The sequence below is a fragment of the Falco naumanni genome, chromosome 1 (assembly GCF_017639655.2).
Source record: "Falco naumanni isolate bFalNau1 chromosome 1, bFalNau1.pat, whole genome shotgun sequence".
Taxonomy (NCBI): Eukaryota; Metazoa; Chordata; class Aves; order Falconiformes; family Falconidae; genus Falco; species Falco naumanni.
This window is the reverse complement of record NC_054054.1, coordinates 113,098,667-113,112,692: the sequence shown is the minus strand read 5'-3', so window position 1 is coordinate 113,112,692 and position 14,026 is coordinate 113,098,667. Positions and strand designations below refer to the sequence as shown.

General features: G+C 40.2%; 1 protein-coding gene across 2 annotated transcripts in view; it reads right to left on the bottom strand.

Annotated features, from left to right (window-relative positions):
• Positions 1-14,026, bottom strand: part of PITPNM3 (PITPNM family member 3) — a 121,452-nt gene that overhangs the window by 72,653 nt on the left and 34,773 nt on the right. For both annotated transcript variants that reach the window (XM_040578958.1, XM_040578968.1), the window contains one exon: positions 633-740. In XM_040578958.1, the coding sequence (XP_040434892.1) occupies positions 633-740 (108 nt within the window). The remainder of the gene's footprint in view (positions 1-632; positions 741-14,026) is intronic.

Here is a 14,026-nt window from a genome sequence, read left to right as displayed (position 1 = left end):
CGATTTAGGAGCCAAAGTAACAATAAAAGGAAGACTGCTTAGGCTTTTGTCCTATGCCCCAGATTCTTACTGGTGTACCGGTGCCCATTTCCCACTCACAGCAGTGGCACATAGTTATCTAAATTTTTACCTAAAACTGGTCCCAATACTCCTTAAAGTATGTGCCCCCTTGAAAATTCCAGATAATGATTTGCTGACTTTAAGGAGCAAAATAACCCAGTGACAGTGACCAACAAGTCTCTTACATATGTTCATTACAGTCAACATACAAAGCTTAAGTTGTGGTCTTGTCTCTATCTCATAGTTGTTGAGCTGAGTCCAACATTGACTTTAAATTTAAATTTATAAATAAATTATATTTATAATATAATATATAACAAAAAAGTATAAATTATACTATATAAAAATAAATTTCCCTAGCCTGCCAGAGAAGTTTCCTCCTGAAAGACATCATTGTAATTCATTTCCCAGCACTAAAAGAGTACTTACATATCTATGTAAATCTTTTCACTATGCGATACTGTAAATGATATTTCGGTTGAGTATTTACATAATATCTGACAACTAATTGCTTCAGTAGTCAGATTTTCTTGTTAACTTCCAATTAATACATACGGAAAGCTAAACATTACCTTGATTTTCTTCCAGTTTCCCAATTGTTTCTATCTGCTCAACAAGGTCATTTGAGTTCCACTGGCTCATGCCTATGAGAATGGCATTTTTTCCTTCCACCATCTCTTCTGTAGGAGGAAGGAGAACAGAATAAATTGCAGTGATGAGCAACAGAAAAAAGACAGAATGAGAACTAGTAATTGAGAGAAATTAACAAGTCATCCTGGTCCTTAACAGAAATACCTAACAGGTTAACATATGCAGGACTCTACAGGAAAGCTTCTTGCTTACTGACACGCCCTACAGTGTTAACTACATGCTTGATATATTGTGTGCTGGAAAACCATGGGAAAGAGGACTGCCTGAATTTTTGCTCTTACCTTGAACAATCACTTAAAACCAAAGCTTGTAATAAATCACTTTGAGTGTTTAATATCAAGTAACAGGATTAGTCAAAATTCTTCCCCCCTCTTGAAAAAGTTAGTATTTTTTTTACTTTTACTTCAGATCATTCAAAAGGCAGAGAGAAGAATGGACACACAGACCAGTTTAAGGCTTTTCAAACATGTTTTTTCTCCTTTTATCAAAGCCACCTGTGCTACACAAAGCCTTACATTTTCGTCCAGGGACAGAGACATAATGGAATGGCAATGAGCCCACAGCACAGAGAACCATCTCTTTCACTGGAATGCCATCCAAGGAGGGGGGGTGGGAAAAGCTTTCAGCTTTCACAAAACACCAACAGTGGATACTCTCTCTCTCTCTCTTAAAAAAAGAAAAGAAATCCCAAAAACCAAACAGGCCTAGAAGCTATTGGAAAACATTTTCCTTCAATTTAACAGCTGTTTGGCATGAAGTGTGCATTAATCCTTTCTGAATAAATTTACTAAATGCATTTCAGCCTGGCTGCATACAGCCCAGAATGCTCTTTGTACCTAGGATGAGAGCACAGAAAAAACCCTGTAAAAATGATTAATCATGGTTTTTTACTTGTTAAGGCAGATTCAGGGAATGGGTCAAATTCTGTCCTCTCTTACTGTCTTTTGTAGAGAGAAGGGCTCTATTACGGAAGTAAACACAGAAGAATTTGGCCAGAACATTTCTGGCTAAAATGATCAACATTTTAAAACAAAAAAAGAAACATGAGTTTGTTGGCAACCAGGCCTTGCAGTGGTCCTCTAAATTATTTTAAAACTTATGTTCTTTCATGGTTTCTCATATGTACCTCTCTCAGAGAGATCTTGGTACTGGCAGGAGGAAAGTGGATCCATATAAAGCCTTTTAAATCACTGCACAGTCGTCATCATATCTTACCTCCCCCTAAGTCCTACCTTTCAGAAACACACACTCATAAAGGTCATTTATCAGATTTATCAGAGAAGCTGGATCCAGCAAAGCCCTGACTGGACTCAGTGCAATCTTAGGTGCTCCCTGAGGCCAAGAAAATCAACCACTTAGACCAGCATTTTGCTCAGGTTTTTGTCACTTTCTTTCACAAAGGCTGCTTTATTTGAAGTTCTTTAAGGAGGGAGGTAATGAGCCATGGGGTGGCTCTGTAGTGCCCTGACAGGCTGGCTGAAAGCAGCTTGGTGGCACCTGGCCACAGCCACTGTGGGCAGACTGAGCCACCCCAAGGATGTCCTGTACCTCCTGTGATCCAGCCAGCAACTGAAACCTTTGCCTAAAGCTCAGGGCAGCCTGTCAATTGTGAGGACCAGCTCCTTCTGTGTGAACTGATACCATGAAGTGAAACACTGGAAGGTGGACTAGGGCATTGAGCTCCTTGATGTCAACACAGAGGAGGCAGCTCTTTTGCTCACCCTTATGCAGCGTGCATAATGTATTTTATACCACCAGTTTTGGGGCAAGGCTAGCATTTAGGCATTCCATCTAAAAGTTAAAAAAGCACTGGCTTTAGCATTTAGGAATTCCATCAAGAGGACACTCAAGAACTGTCTCTTGCAGAGAAAGAGGGCTGCAGAATTGTTTAAGCATTTAAATCTGCTATTTTCTTATCACTTTCGGTGTTACGTCATTTACCAAGCCAGGCGTTCCAGACGGCCTGACTGTTTAGCAGAAAGATGAAGTAAGATTAGAGTCAGACTGTTTCTCATTTCTATTGGCTTTCCAAGTTGGATAGAAAACATTAACTATGGTCTGGAATACAATGGTATGTAGTCCCGGGCATCAGTACCTAATGCACTCCAGACCCTGGCCTTATGCCCATTCAGAGGGGAGACTGTAGATCACCCCCAGCCTTCCCATCAGTTTTAGGACACCTCTTTCTCTCCCGGTCTAAAGAAAACAGTTATGTTCCTCACCAACTTTGCTCCCTCTACTTAGCTTATTAACTATACAGGCATGAAATACCCCTACAAATACACACACAAGTTTTCCAGACTGGAGTTCTGCCATACCTCCTTCCCCAGACTAAAGGGAAGAAGACCCTTACAGACAAGTGTGAGAAATCAACCTAGTGCAACTAGGATACAGAATATGCAACCTAGTGCAATGTGGATACAGAATATCCACATTAAAACACTTGTGGTCTGGTGAGCAGCTGTGATGTTCATCAGTATCAGGTGCTCCCACAAACATTAACCACCTCTGTACACTCTTTATCTCACCTCACCATCTGCTGGCACTCTGGACTGGGTCAGCCTGGAAGTCTTCAAGTTGCACAGTTCCCAGTTGTTTCAAAGCAGACTAACAAGGATAAATGTGTAGGCCACTCTGTACATGTCTGCCCATAAACAGTTTGTGGGCAACCCAAAAAACAGCTAGACAATAAAGTCAAATGCATGTGGTAGTACACCTAAGTCAGCAAGACAGTTTTTCAACCGGAATAAACTGATGCATATGATTGAATAAACAAGGTATTTGGTTAGTCTTAACTGGGTATCTAGACCTGTGAGTTTTCAAAGCAATTTTATGACTTGTGGACCACTGTATAAACAGACATAGACATGCACCTCTGCCTTGCAAAATAACATTCTAAAGCAAATTCACTTAAATATACACAAAAGGAAAGGAAAGTGGGGAAACAGTTCACTCTGAATTTTGTTATGACTTTGAACCTCAGGCAAGCATCGTCAATGAAAGGGGAAAAATAGTATTATAGATAAAAGGTATTCTGGTAAGATATATAAATATCTTTATATTTTTATATATATATATAAGGAGATATAACAATATCTCCTTACCAGACTGCATACAAGGATGTCAAGTCTCTGCTTTACTTTTTCTAGCACAAAATACATTATCACATCTCTACAGTCAATTACTTAAACAGGCCTAGAAGAGTGTCGGGAGTAGAAAGCAGTTGCTAGCTTCTGTATTCCTGGGAAGGCACAAGGACTGAACACTACAAGCCACTGTCTGCCATGCTGGATGTAGGTCAAACTATTTTTCATAATACAAACCAAGGTATTCCAATTTCACAGTCTTGACCTGCATAATCTGCATTTTCAAATGCAATTTCACTTCACAGCACTGGAGTCCTTTCCTGCTATTTGCCTCCTTTGGCAAGTAAAAGCACCAGTCATAGTTTCACCTTACAAAAAGTTATTTCATCCTATGGTTTCTTTAGGAGAAGACAAAGGGATACAAAGTACTCCTTATTTCCTTAGAAGGGCTCAATTTATCCTTCTTTCTGTTACAGTTCCTCTCCTTACTTCCTACTTGCCTTGAACTCTCCTTCATTTATGTCACAACTGGTTTACCTTCATGAGCTTCAGCAAGGATATCGCAGCAAGGAGCTGGACACTGTGTTAGTGTTTATCTGCATCTAAGAAGCTAATCAGCTGCGAGTACTGTATTCCACCAAGCATACCTCTATGCCTATGATAAGGTCACTGAAGCTGCAGGAGGGAATTGGAGGGTGGGAGCATGTCACAAAATGATAGCGATCCTCAATATGCAGAACAAAATAAACACTAAAGAATTTATGAGAAGTCACTTCAAAGAGGGACAAGGAATTTAAACTGTTCTCTACCTTTAGGGTCCAAATATTGATGATGATGCCTCTGTTCTACCATAAATTTCATGTATATAATGTTTGAATTTCTTAATATTTTCCCTGAAATACCATCTGCAAATCACCAAAATGGGCAGAAATTTTGGATATGAACCATCTTCGAGATTCACACATGTTGCCCTAGCACTCAGCTGAGGGGAACATAACAGTAAACAAATGGAACAAAAGAGTAAAAGCTTTTTTAATTGGTGATGCTGTAACCCTTGCCTCCTGCTTATTTTCCAGATGTGAAGTGTTTCTCATCTCTTCCCTCCCCCCCCCAATCAAGTGGCTTTAAAATCCATATGAGAATGATGGGGATTTTCAGTGGTATTTTATGCTTGCTACTTCCTGCTGTAATTGGGATGGAGTACTAACAAGTGTCTTGGCCCATTTGAGCCTCACACCCACTCTTCAGTGCAGTTACACAAACAGAAAAGTGTTCAAATTAGCAGCAATGCAGAAGGAACCCAGGAACCCTCAAGCCCTCTTTAAGGCCTAGCAGTGGTGAGTGTCTGGCTGACAGGTGAAACTTGTTATCCACAGATAAAACGTGGTGATAATGGTGTTCTTCTGTAGCTTTTTTTTCCTCTCCTTTGTTCTTGAACTAAGTTCAGGGTTGGCATTGCAAGACAAAGCAGCAGCATAGCAGATGGCTTTTTAACATTTTTAGATGCATGCAGCATGCATTGTATCAGTGAAAAACAACTGAAATAGGTGTCCCTCCAGGGCTGTGTGTGTTTCCTCTGGTTAAAGGGGGGTGGGGGGGAAAGGTGGTGTTTGCCTGTCTGTTTTGGAAGTCTGATACAAGGGCCAAATGGGAATGTGCAGGCTTCTTTAAGCATGAAAGGGTTAAGGCCCTGAAACCAAGGAAGATGTTGTGAGTACCTTAGGTACTTGGTTCAACAAAGAGGCTCTGGATGGTTGTAAAAAAGGGGGGGAACCAGGATAATCTCATGGTAGACAACTCAGTCTTGAGAACCCATACACAGGACCACAGAGATAAGAAAGTTTTAAGGGAATGGCAACAATAGCCTTGAAGGATATGGTCTACTGATCCCAGAACTGAGTTTGCACAGAAGTAAAGGTCAATCGCATGCGCAGTGAAGAAGACTACAAGCCTTCATCCGAAGACCCCAACAGCCACCCAGGGACCACCAGGGAAGATGACTGCGCAGGTGGACCAGACAGTTGCATATATCAGTGAGTTCCAGGAAAACTCATGTATATTTAAATGAGTTCTCTGAAATCTTATGAATATGTATAACTTTGTGGTATATAGTCTCTAAAAGTTTCCCAGATTGTCGGAGCATTTATGTTGCAGCTACGCCCAGCGCTACCATGAAGAATAGCTTACTTAATTAACAGTCTGCTGTTACTGAGTTGTATTACATCGGCCTCCTTACCCAGCCGCAACTAGCTTCCCGCTTTGTGAGGCTAGAAAGCAAGGGCATTTGGATGTTGCCAATCTTTGTATCAAGCAGCTTTTCAAATCTGAGAAAAAATGAAAGTTAAACAGTCAAATTTCATACTTTGACCATTTCATGAAGATGTATTCAGCTGTAACTTTCACCTTCTGGGATCAAACTGAGGTATGTTGCAGTTAAATGATAGGGGCATTTTCCTGCATTATCACTAGTTAGCAACATGTGGAGATATAGCTGTACATTTAAAACTGCTTATTGTTTGTATTATAGTGGAACCTATGGATTTCAAAGAGGTTGGGAAATACATTCAGTTTGCAAAGGAGAAGCTTGAAGTGGAAGACCCAAATACTCTCAAGTTTTACATATAGTTTCACTTAAGAAAGCCGACATTTAATCTACAAGTGACCATGTTCTCCAGTGACAAAGTGCAAAATGAATGTATGGAGGGGCAAAAGCCTTACAGGTTTTAGTGGGATCTCTGTAGAAGAATCAGCATTCTCTTTCCTATTTTGAAGATGCAGCTGTCCATAAGTAGTAAGAGACTTGAACTTTCACGGGTATTTTGGTTAGATTTGTAATCTGCTAGAAGATTTGTATGTAGACAGCAAGTCTAACAGTCATATTTGCAAGTGTGAAACTCTTGTTCTCTTTCAGCAAAGAGTAACCTTTTCAGAAACAAACATTTAAATCTCCTGTAGGTTAAAATGCATTTAAAGCACACTCTTCAGCATTGCTCCTGCACAACTGTTCAGGTGTGTGAACAGTTTTGGAAGGTATTTGGGAGGGAATGGTGAAGCCTAAAAATTCCAACTCTTTTTCATCAATTTGAGTTTACTCTTAATCCCAGGACTGTTAAAAGAGCAACAAAACAGTTCCTTCTAGTTCAGAAACAGCAGATACAGACCTGAATGAGGACCAGGAAAACTTGAGGAAGGAGTATTACAGGACTATGTCTGTCCTGACTGTTAGGAGATCTATACCAATTCAGTGGCTGTCAAATCAGACTCCAACACACACAATACTTAACATTCTCCACAAGGCTATCAACATGAAAAGACCAGAGAAAAACCTGTGAGATGTAACACATTCAGCACACTTCGCCAGCACATGTGGGAAGAGTAACACTTGAGCACAGCCTCAGTGGCCTCCATTTTCTGCCCTCCGCTTCCGTCTTCCGCAGCAGTTATAAGAAGGGCAAGGCTAGAAGGGCAAGCAGAGACTGATACATTTCCTTTTGCTTTTTTATTAAACCAGTTTTCATATCAACATGAAAAAAGTCAAAGCAAAAATATTTCTAATTCTAGCACGTTTCCCAGCAGCATAAACTTTTTTTTTAGTTTAGGCATAAGGTGCCTTTGGTTAAAGAAACAAGTCTCAGGCAATCTGTTCAAACCAACACTATGTAAGAGGCTGTCGCAGCAAATTATTAAATGGGTTACAGAGGTCTAGTGACAAGACAAAGCTACAAGTCACTTAGCAAGAGAAATTACACAAAACATAGATGCATCCACAAGAAATTAATTCTGCATTAAGAATAAAAATCAAGCTTAAAACTTTGGATTTTACTCAAACCACAATGTACTGTAACTTAGATGGATTTTGAACTGCATTAAGTTAGAAAGCCAGCTAACTTGGATCACTGCTGCTGCCCTGGGGCAATGAACATTTTTGGAGATGAAAACCAGCAGGATAGCTTGAGTATGTCCATGACTACCAACAGGTTGCTATACTTGGAAAAGAACATGTACCTGAAATTCTTTGTTCAAGTATAATTTGTCTTCAAGCACAGCAAGATACGTATTGGTTTTCAGACTCAGGATAAAAATATATAACTCCTATGCCTAACTCACCAACATTTTGCAGCAAGAATCTTGAGCTTGTCCCTCTTGTAATTATCGATGATGGTTTTTATCTTCCATCATTTCATCGAAACGTATAAATGGCAAAAACCCACAAACTTTTAATTTTAAAGTAGAATGAATGTTAGTATGAATAACATTGTTTACAGAGGGAGTAGATTTTTCTCTGCTTACCATGAACATAAAGATCAGTGTTGAAGAGCTCAATAAAGCATAGGTGGTTTGGGCAAAAAAAAAGCATTTCAAACAGCAGGAATAAAGGCAAGTACTGCAGAAGGGCCTTCATATTTACTTTTTGTGGTCTTCATGCCACACAGTTTTCTGTGAAATCCGAGCAGCCCTCTAATTTAAGCAAGGGCTGACCCCTTATCCCTGGGCCATTCCACTGTAAAACTCTCCTAACAGGCAAAGGGCTTCCAAGTACACAAATGTGGCCCTGAGTTTTTGTTCCCTTTAAACCTTTAGCATGCCACAGTGTTTCTGAAACACAGCTTGTCTGAGATGAACGCAGCCATGTGCCTCCAAGGAAAAGATTCCCACCCCACCCTGCCCCTCCACTGCTGAGGTGATGGCAGCAGAATATACACGGAAGGACGCAGAGGCTGCTAGCACATCTAAAAGCAGCTGACACTCACCCAGAAGGCCTGGACTCTCTCTGTGGCTGTCACAGAACCTGGGGTCAGGCAGGGAAAGCCATTCGGTTTTTCTTTGCATCCAATGCCTTGCCAGCAAACACAGGATGACCTGCATCTCTCCTTCCATCCCTTGCCTGCTCAAACTGTGAAAAGCTTCTTACCTTGTTCACATGCAGCTGGAAATTCACATTGGTAGACATTTGATACACACAGAAAATATTTTTAGGGATCATAATTTACCTGAGGAAAATCTGATAGCACCAAGGCAAAAGTCTAATAAGCCTAAAGTTTCCAGCATGGAAGAATAACACAGTTCTGCTATGAACTGAGAACTTTCTCCCTAACTTAATGCTTGTCACATGGAAAGCAAAAAACAAAGGAAAGCTGGGCAAAAGAAAGCAGTGAAATAACACTTCTCCCTTCCACTATGGATTTCACCAAATTAAGTAGCTAGCCAGAACCGATGAATCAACAGTCAGAACATGTACATCTCCCCCATCTCAAATGCAGGTGCTTGATTCTCTGTTTACAAGGCTGTCAGCCAGAAATGTCTTCATTTAAGGAACTGGGGTTTGACCCCAGCTGTTTTTCAGAATGCAAAAGCTGCTCACTAATGTTATGTTTTAATTGTGCCCACTGCTGTGCCCTTTGCCTTCTACTTCAGGCTGTCACTGAAGTGCAAATTACACATGGGTAGATGTAGAGTCTGGGATAGCTTCCAAATTCACCCATAAAATAAAATAGTACTCAACTCCAGCTGCACTGTGCAGAAAGTCCTTTTAGCTGCAAGAACGTCAAGCACTGATGAAGTACTCTGCATAAATAACAGAGAATGGGTGAGAGAAACAGGTAAGGAACATCACAGGAAATGTAATGCTGGAGACAGAACAAGGGTATCAAGCTACTTCATTTCTAGGAGGTGAAAGCTGGAGCCTTTCTCCTGGACAGGTCCTCCTCATTCCAGCACAAACTCCTGTGGTTTCTCTGGTGCTATGCTTAATCCACTGATAATGCCAATTACTTTAGCCCACACATATACTTTACCAAAGACACAAGCTCCCTCATCACCCAGAGAGCTTCCGAGTATAGAAATGCCTTCTGCCTCTTCTGCTAGTATCTCTGCTTTTGTGCACATTTATTTTCCTGACATTTAAACACTCATTATTCCTATAAGACTAAATTAGGAGGAGCGTATAGACTCACTCAAGGGTAGAGAGGCTTTGCAGAGAGATGTGGATACACCAGAGAACTGGGCAATCACCAACCACATGACATTTTACAAGAGCAAGTGAGAGATTCTTAACCTGGGATAGGGTAACCCTGGTTATGCATACAAATTAGAATACAAGAGGCTGCAGAGTAGCCCCATGGAAAGAGATCTAGTGGTTTGGGTGATGGCAAATTGAATACGAGTCAACAGTGTGCCCTGGCAGCCAAAAGGGCCAGCCGTGTCCTGGGGTGCATCAAGCACAGCATATCTAGCCAGCTGAGGCAGGTAATTTTTCCACTCTACACCACACTGGTGCAGCTCCACCTCGGGTTCTGTGTGCAGTTTTGGGTGCCTCCATGTAAGGACATCAAACTATGAGACTGTATCCAGAGGACAGCAACCAAGATGGTGAAGAGTCTGAAGTGCAAGACATGTGAGGCACTTGGTTTGTTCAGCTTGGAGAAGAGAAGGCTGAGGGGTGACATCATCATAGTCTACACCTTCTTCAAGGTGTGCAATGGAGGGGGAGGTCCTGATCTTCTCTTTCTGGTGACCAGCAACAGGGCATGACAGAATGCAATGAAGCTGCATCAGGGGAAGTTAGGACTGGACATTAAGAAAAGGCTTTTCATTGAGAGAGTGGTCAGTCACTGGAACAGGCTCCCCAGGGAAGTGGTCACAGCACCGAGCCTGTCAAGAATTCAAGGAGCACCTGAACAATGCTCTTGGACATGTGACTTAGTTTTAGGTAGTCCTGTGAGAAGCAGGGAGTTAGACTTCATGATCCTTACAGGTCCCTTCCAACTTGGGATACTCTGTGGTTCTGTGAAAGAGTACATGCACAAAAGTGACATAACACCAAATCCTCCTCTCCTCTCTTTAACTCTTATAGATGCCCAATTACTAGCTTTTTTTTTAATTCTCCTTTTCTTTGTTAATTGTTGATGCTAATCAGATTGACAGAACAGCATGGTCACTGTTATATGGTTTACACGCAGTAGCACCAGAAAACAAGAAACTTCAAAAGTAAGTGCAAGAAACCAATAAGATAATCTATACCAGAGAAGGTTTTCTACCTATGCCCTACCAGTAATATACAGACCAGCAAATGTAAGGGTTTATGTCCTCACTAGTGAGTTACGGAATATAAAATCAGTACTATCATCCTCCAGGTAATCCATGTAAACAGGCCCATGTTAACACCACCTTTTCCTTCAAACAATCTGGTGATTCTGAAGCCTGCTGCCAGACTGGAAGGCAGGTTGATAACATCAATTTAGTAACTTCACTTCTGCCTCACAAGGACTCTCTCTTAGAATGGACAACTCATTCCCACCTTCAATCCCATCTTTTTGAGAGTTGATACTAAAACCTATCCACTATTTCTGTTTTTCAGAAACAAAAAAAACAGCAAAAGGCTTGTATCAGAATTCTCTTCTTCCAACTTAAATCTATTGCAGCAAGCACAGATAGCAGCTTATGAACAGATAAAGTAACGGCATTCTTCTTGCACTCGCTTCAAAATTGAGTTATACTTTTCCTTCAAGACTCATTATTAAGAGATTAAATGTTCCGGTGGCTGGGTTTTGATGATGCAAACATGTAATTGACCAGTTAGGCTAGAACATCACCTTGGTGCTGTACGAACACATCAAAGCCAACATTCTGCTTTGCTGTCTTTATCAAAACACCAGCAAGGGAGTCAGGACTAGCACACCACTGAGAAAGCCACCACATTTGCTTCAGTGAGGTCAGTGATGGAGACCAGTATGAAAATATGGGACTGTGATTCTTTCTTATTTCCTTAACATAATTAAACATAAACTAAAAGCCCACTTTACAATACTCATCTCGAAGCATAAAGAACAGAAAAACTGAAATCTCAACCATCTCAAACAGGAATTTCCTATAAAATAATAATCTTTTCCATCCACTCTTCCAAAAATTCATGAACATCAGGAGTTCTGACTACCTCTGCAAGAGGTACAGGGGAGCAGCAGCTACCAAACCAAATGATCTTTAGAGGGGCCTACAGAGCGAGAGCTTGACTATCACAACAGTTTGGGTAGTGAGGAAGGGGATACACCGTGCACTTCCTAGCACAAAGTCCATTTCCTGAGGGAAGAGTCAGCTTCACACACTTGCTGTAGGACCTGTTACCTCTAAGTAATGACAAAGGGAGACATAGCAGCTGGACCAGTTGCTCAGATGACAAAGTGTCCATTCAGAGACACCAAGAGCTGACATCAAATGCCAAATACAGGCAGAAAGAATATGATCTGGGATCATTTCCCTATGGATTAATTAAACTGTTTCTTCCCCTAACTTCTTCATTAAAACACTGTACTTTCAGGTTGTAAAACCTACATAACCTGTTTTGCATATGAAGCAGTACTGACCAAGCCAAATGAAATACCCCAAGGCCTTAACCATAGCTGGATTTCCTTGAAACACTCCAGCACAATCAATAACCAGCAGTAAGATACTGACTTAACATGTTTAAATATGAATTGGACTCTCTAAAAAGTACATTTAATTGTAGATCAGACTACTGGAATAGAACCAAATTTTCCCCTAGTTCACCCACTGGTAAAGTTTATAGCTCTGGGTAAGATGATTTCCTCTGTTCTGATTTCTTCAGCCTGTCTCCATCCATCTAGTTAGAATGAAAGGTGACAAAGATAAGGCTGCAAAAGACATCCCTTGTGCCTTTGCAAAGGGTTTAGTACAATAAGGCTTTTTTATTGGCCAAAGCCTATATGTGATCATCATAAGATACTACACATAAACAATGTTATCTTTGGTTGCTTAACACACCAAGGAGACTTACTGTAGAAATTAAGGAGTCCATTTCCACTTTTCTTCTGGAAATTTATCTGAACAAAACTTGATCTGAAGAGCATTTTTGCAAGCTAACTACAAAGTAATCAAAAGCTGGAAAAACTTGTGTCAAACTCTCTTGGTACAGTGGGCAATCACTGTTTATAGTCTCCCGCAAAATGTATTTTGAAGTCTGTTCTATGACCTAGCTTGAAAATGGACTACCTTCAGCAAATTCTAAGTGCATTTTTTGTTCTTTTTAGTCCATGATCCATGCCTCAGCAACTCTGTAATGCAGTCATCACACTGACCTTCAAAGCATTCTGGAACAATGGATGTTGACAATCCAAAAGACTACTCCATCATCCACAGTAAGCAATCGTACTCCCAAAGACAGAACCCAATAATATTTTTTCAATCAAAGAAACTACTTAATCTAAAAAATGTCTGAATGATCGTCATTTTAATTCTCTTTTTAGACAAACTTTGCAGTGTGAGGTGGTGCTCAAAGTTACAAGTCCAGCTTCACGAGGAATTTGGAAACATTGCTGAAACCCTTAAGAGAGCTGTTTTAAGCACATGGTAAGACACCATTGAAAAGCACAAAGGCAGTGTGGAGGAAAATCAGCAGAGACTATTTTTCCTCTTCTATTTCTAACTCTTCCACTCAAGAAAGCTTAAGTTTTCAATGCAGCTTAAAAAATGTAGGTATCCAATTCCCACTGAACACCCCCACCCAGTGGGAAAAGAGCACCATCACTCATTCTCTTTATGCCTAGATGTCTCCAATACATATTTAATTTTGATCCACGTAACCAGTTTATCACATATTAAATTATTATCTCTCACTCACTTAAAAGTCTTTTATTAGAGGATTAACAACTCAGTACCAGATGTCATTCATTATCTCTATGTATAGCAGTCACTTTTTTTCAAGTAACAATTATAAAAAGGATAGCTACTGTCACTATAAGCATTTCAGACTACCTAGACTGCTCCTGACATTAAAATTAAGTAGTAATTAATGAAAGCTATATTATGTACTAAATCAATATACTTTATACACTGTACTCAAAACCTAGGAGATATCATGACATTTCTCCCAAATATGTTTAAAACATAATATGTTTAAACATAATATGTAAGATATTATACATACACACTTACCCTCTTCTTTACTGTCTTTGGAAATCATTCTGCCATAGCAGAACTAAGACAATGGACAGCATTAGAAATGGAAAAATTATTGCACAAACATTCTGATTTTAAAGTAGTTTATCTCAAAAAAGAGGAATTAAGAAAATGGGAGGCAGTAGATTGTGACAAGGAATATTTGGGACTCTCCCCATTCCAAAATCTAATGCCTTATATACAAAGTGTTCCTGCAAAAGTTTGCCATCACACTAGCCACACAGGTAAACAGCATTGACTAGTACATGGAATACAGC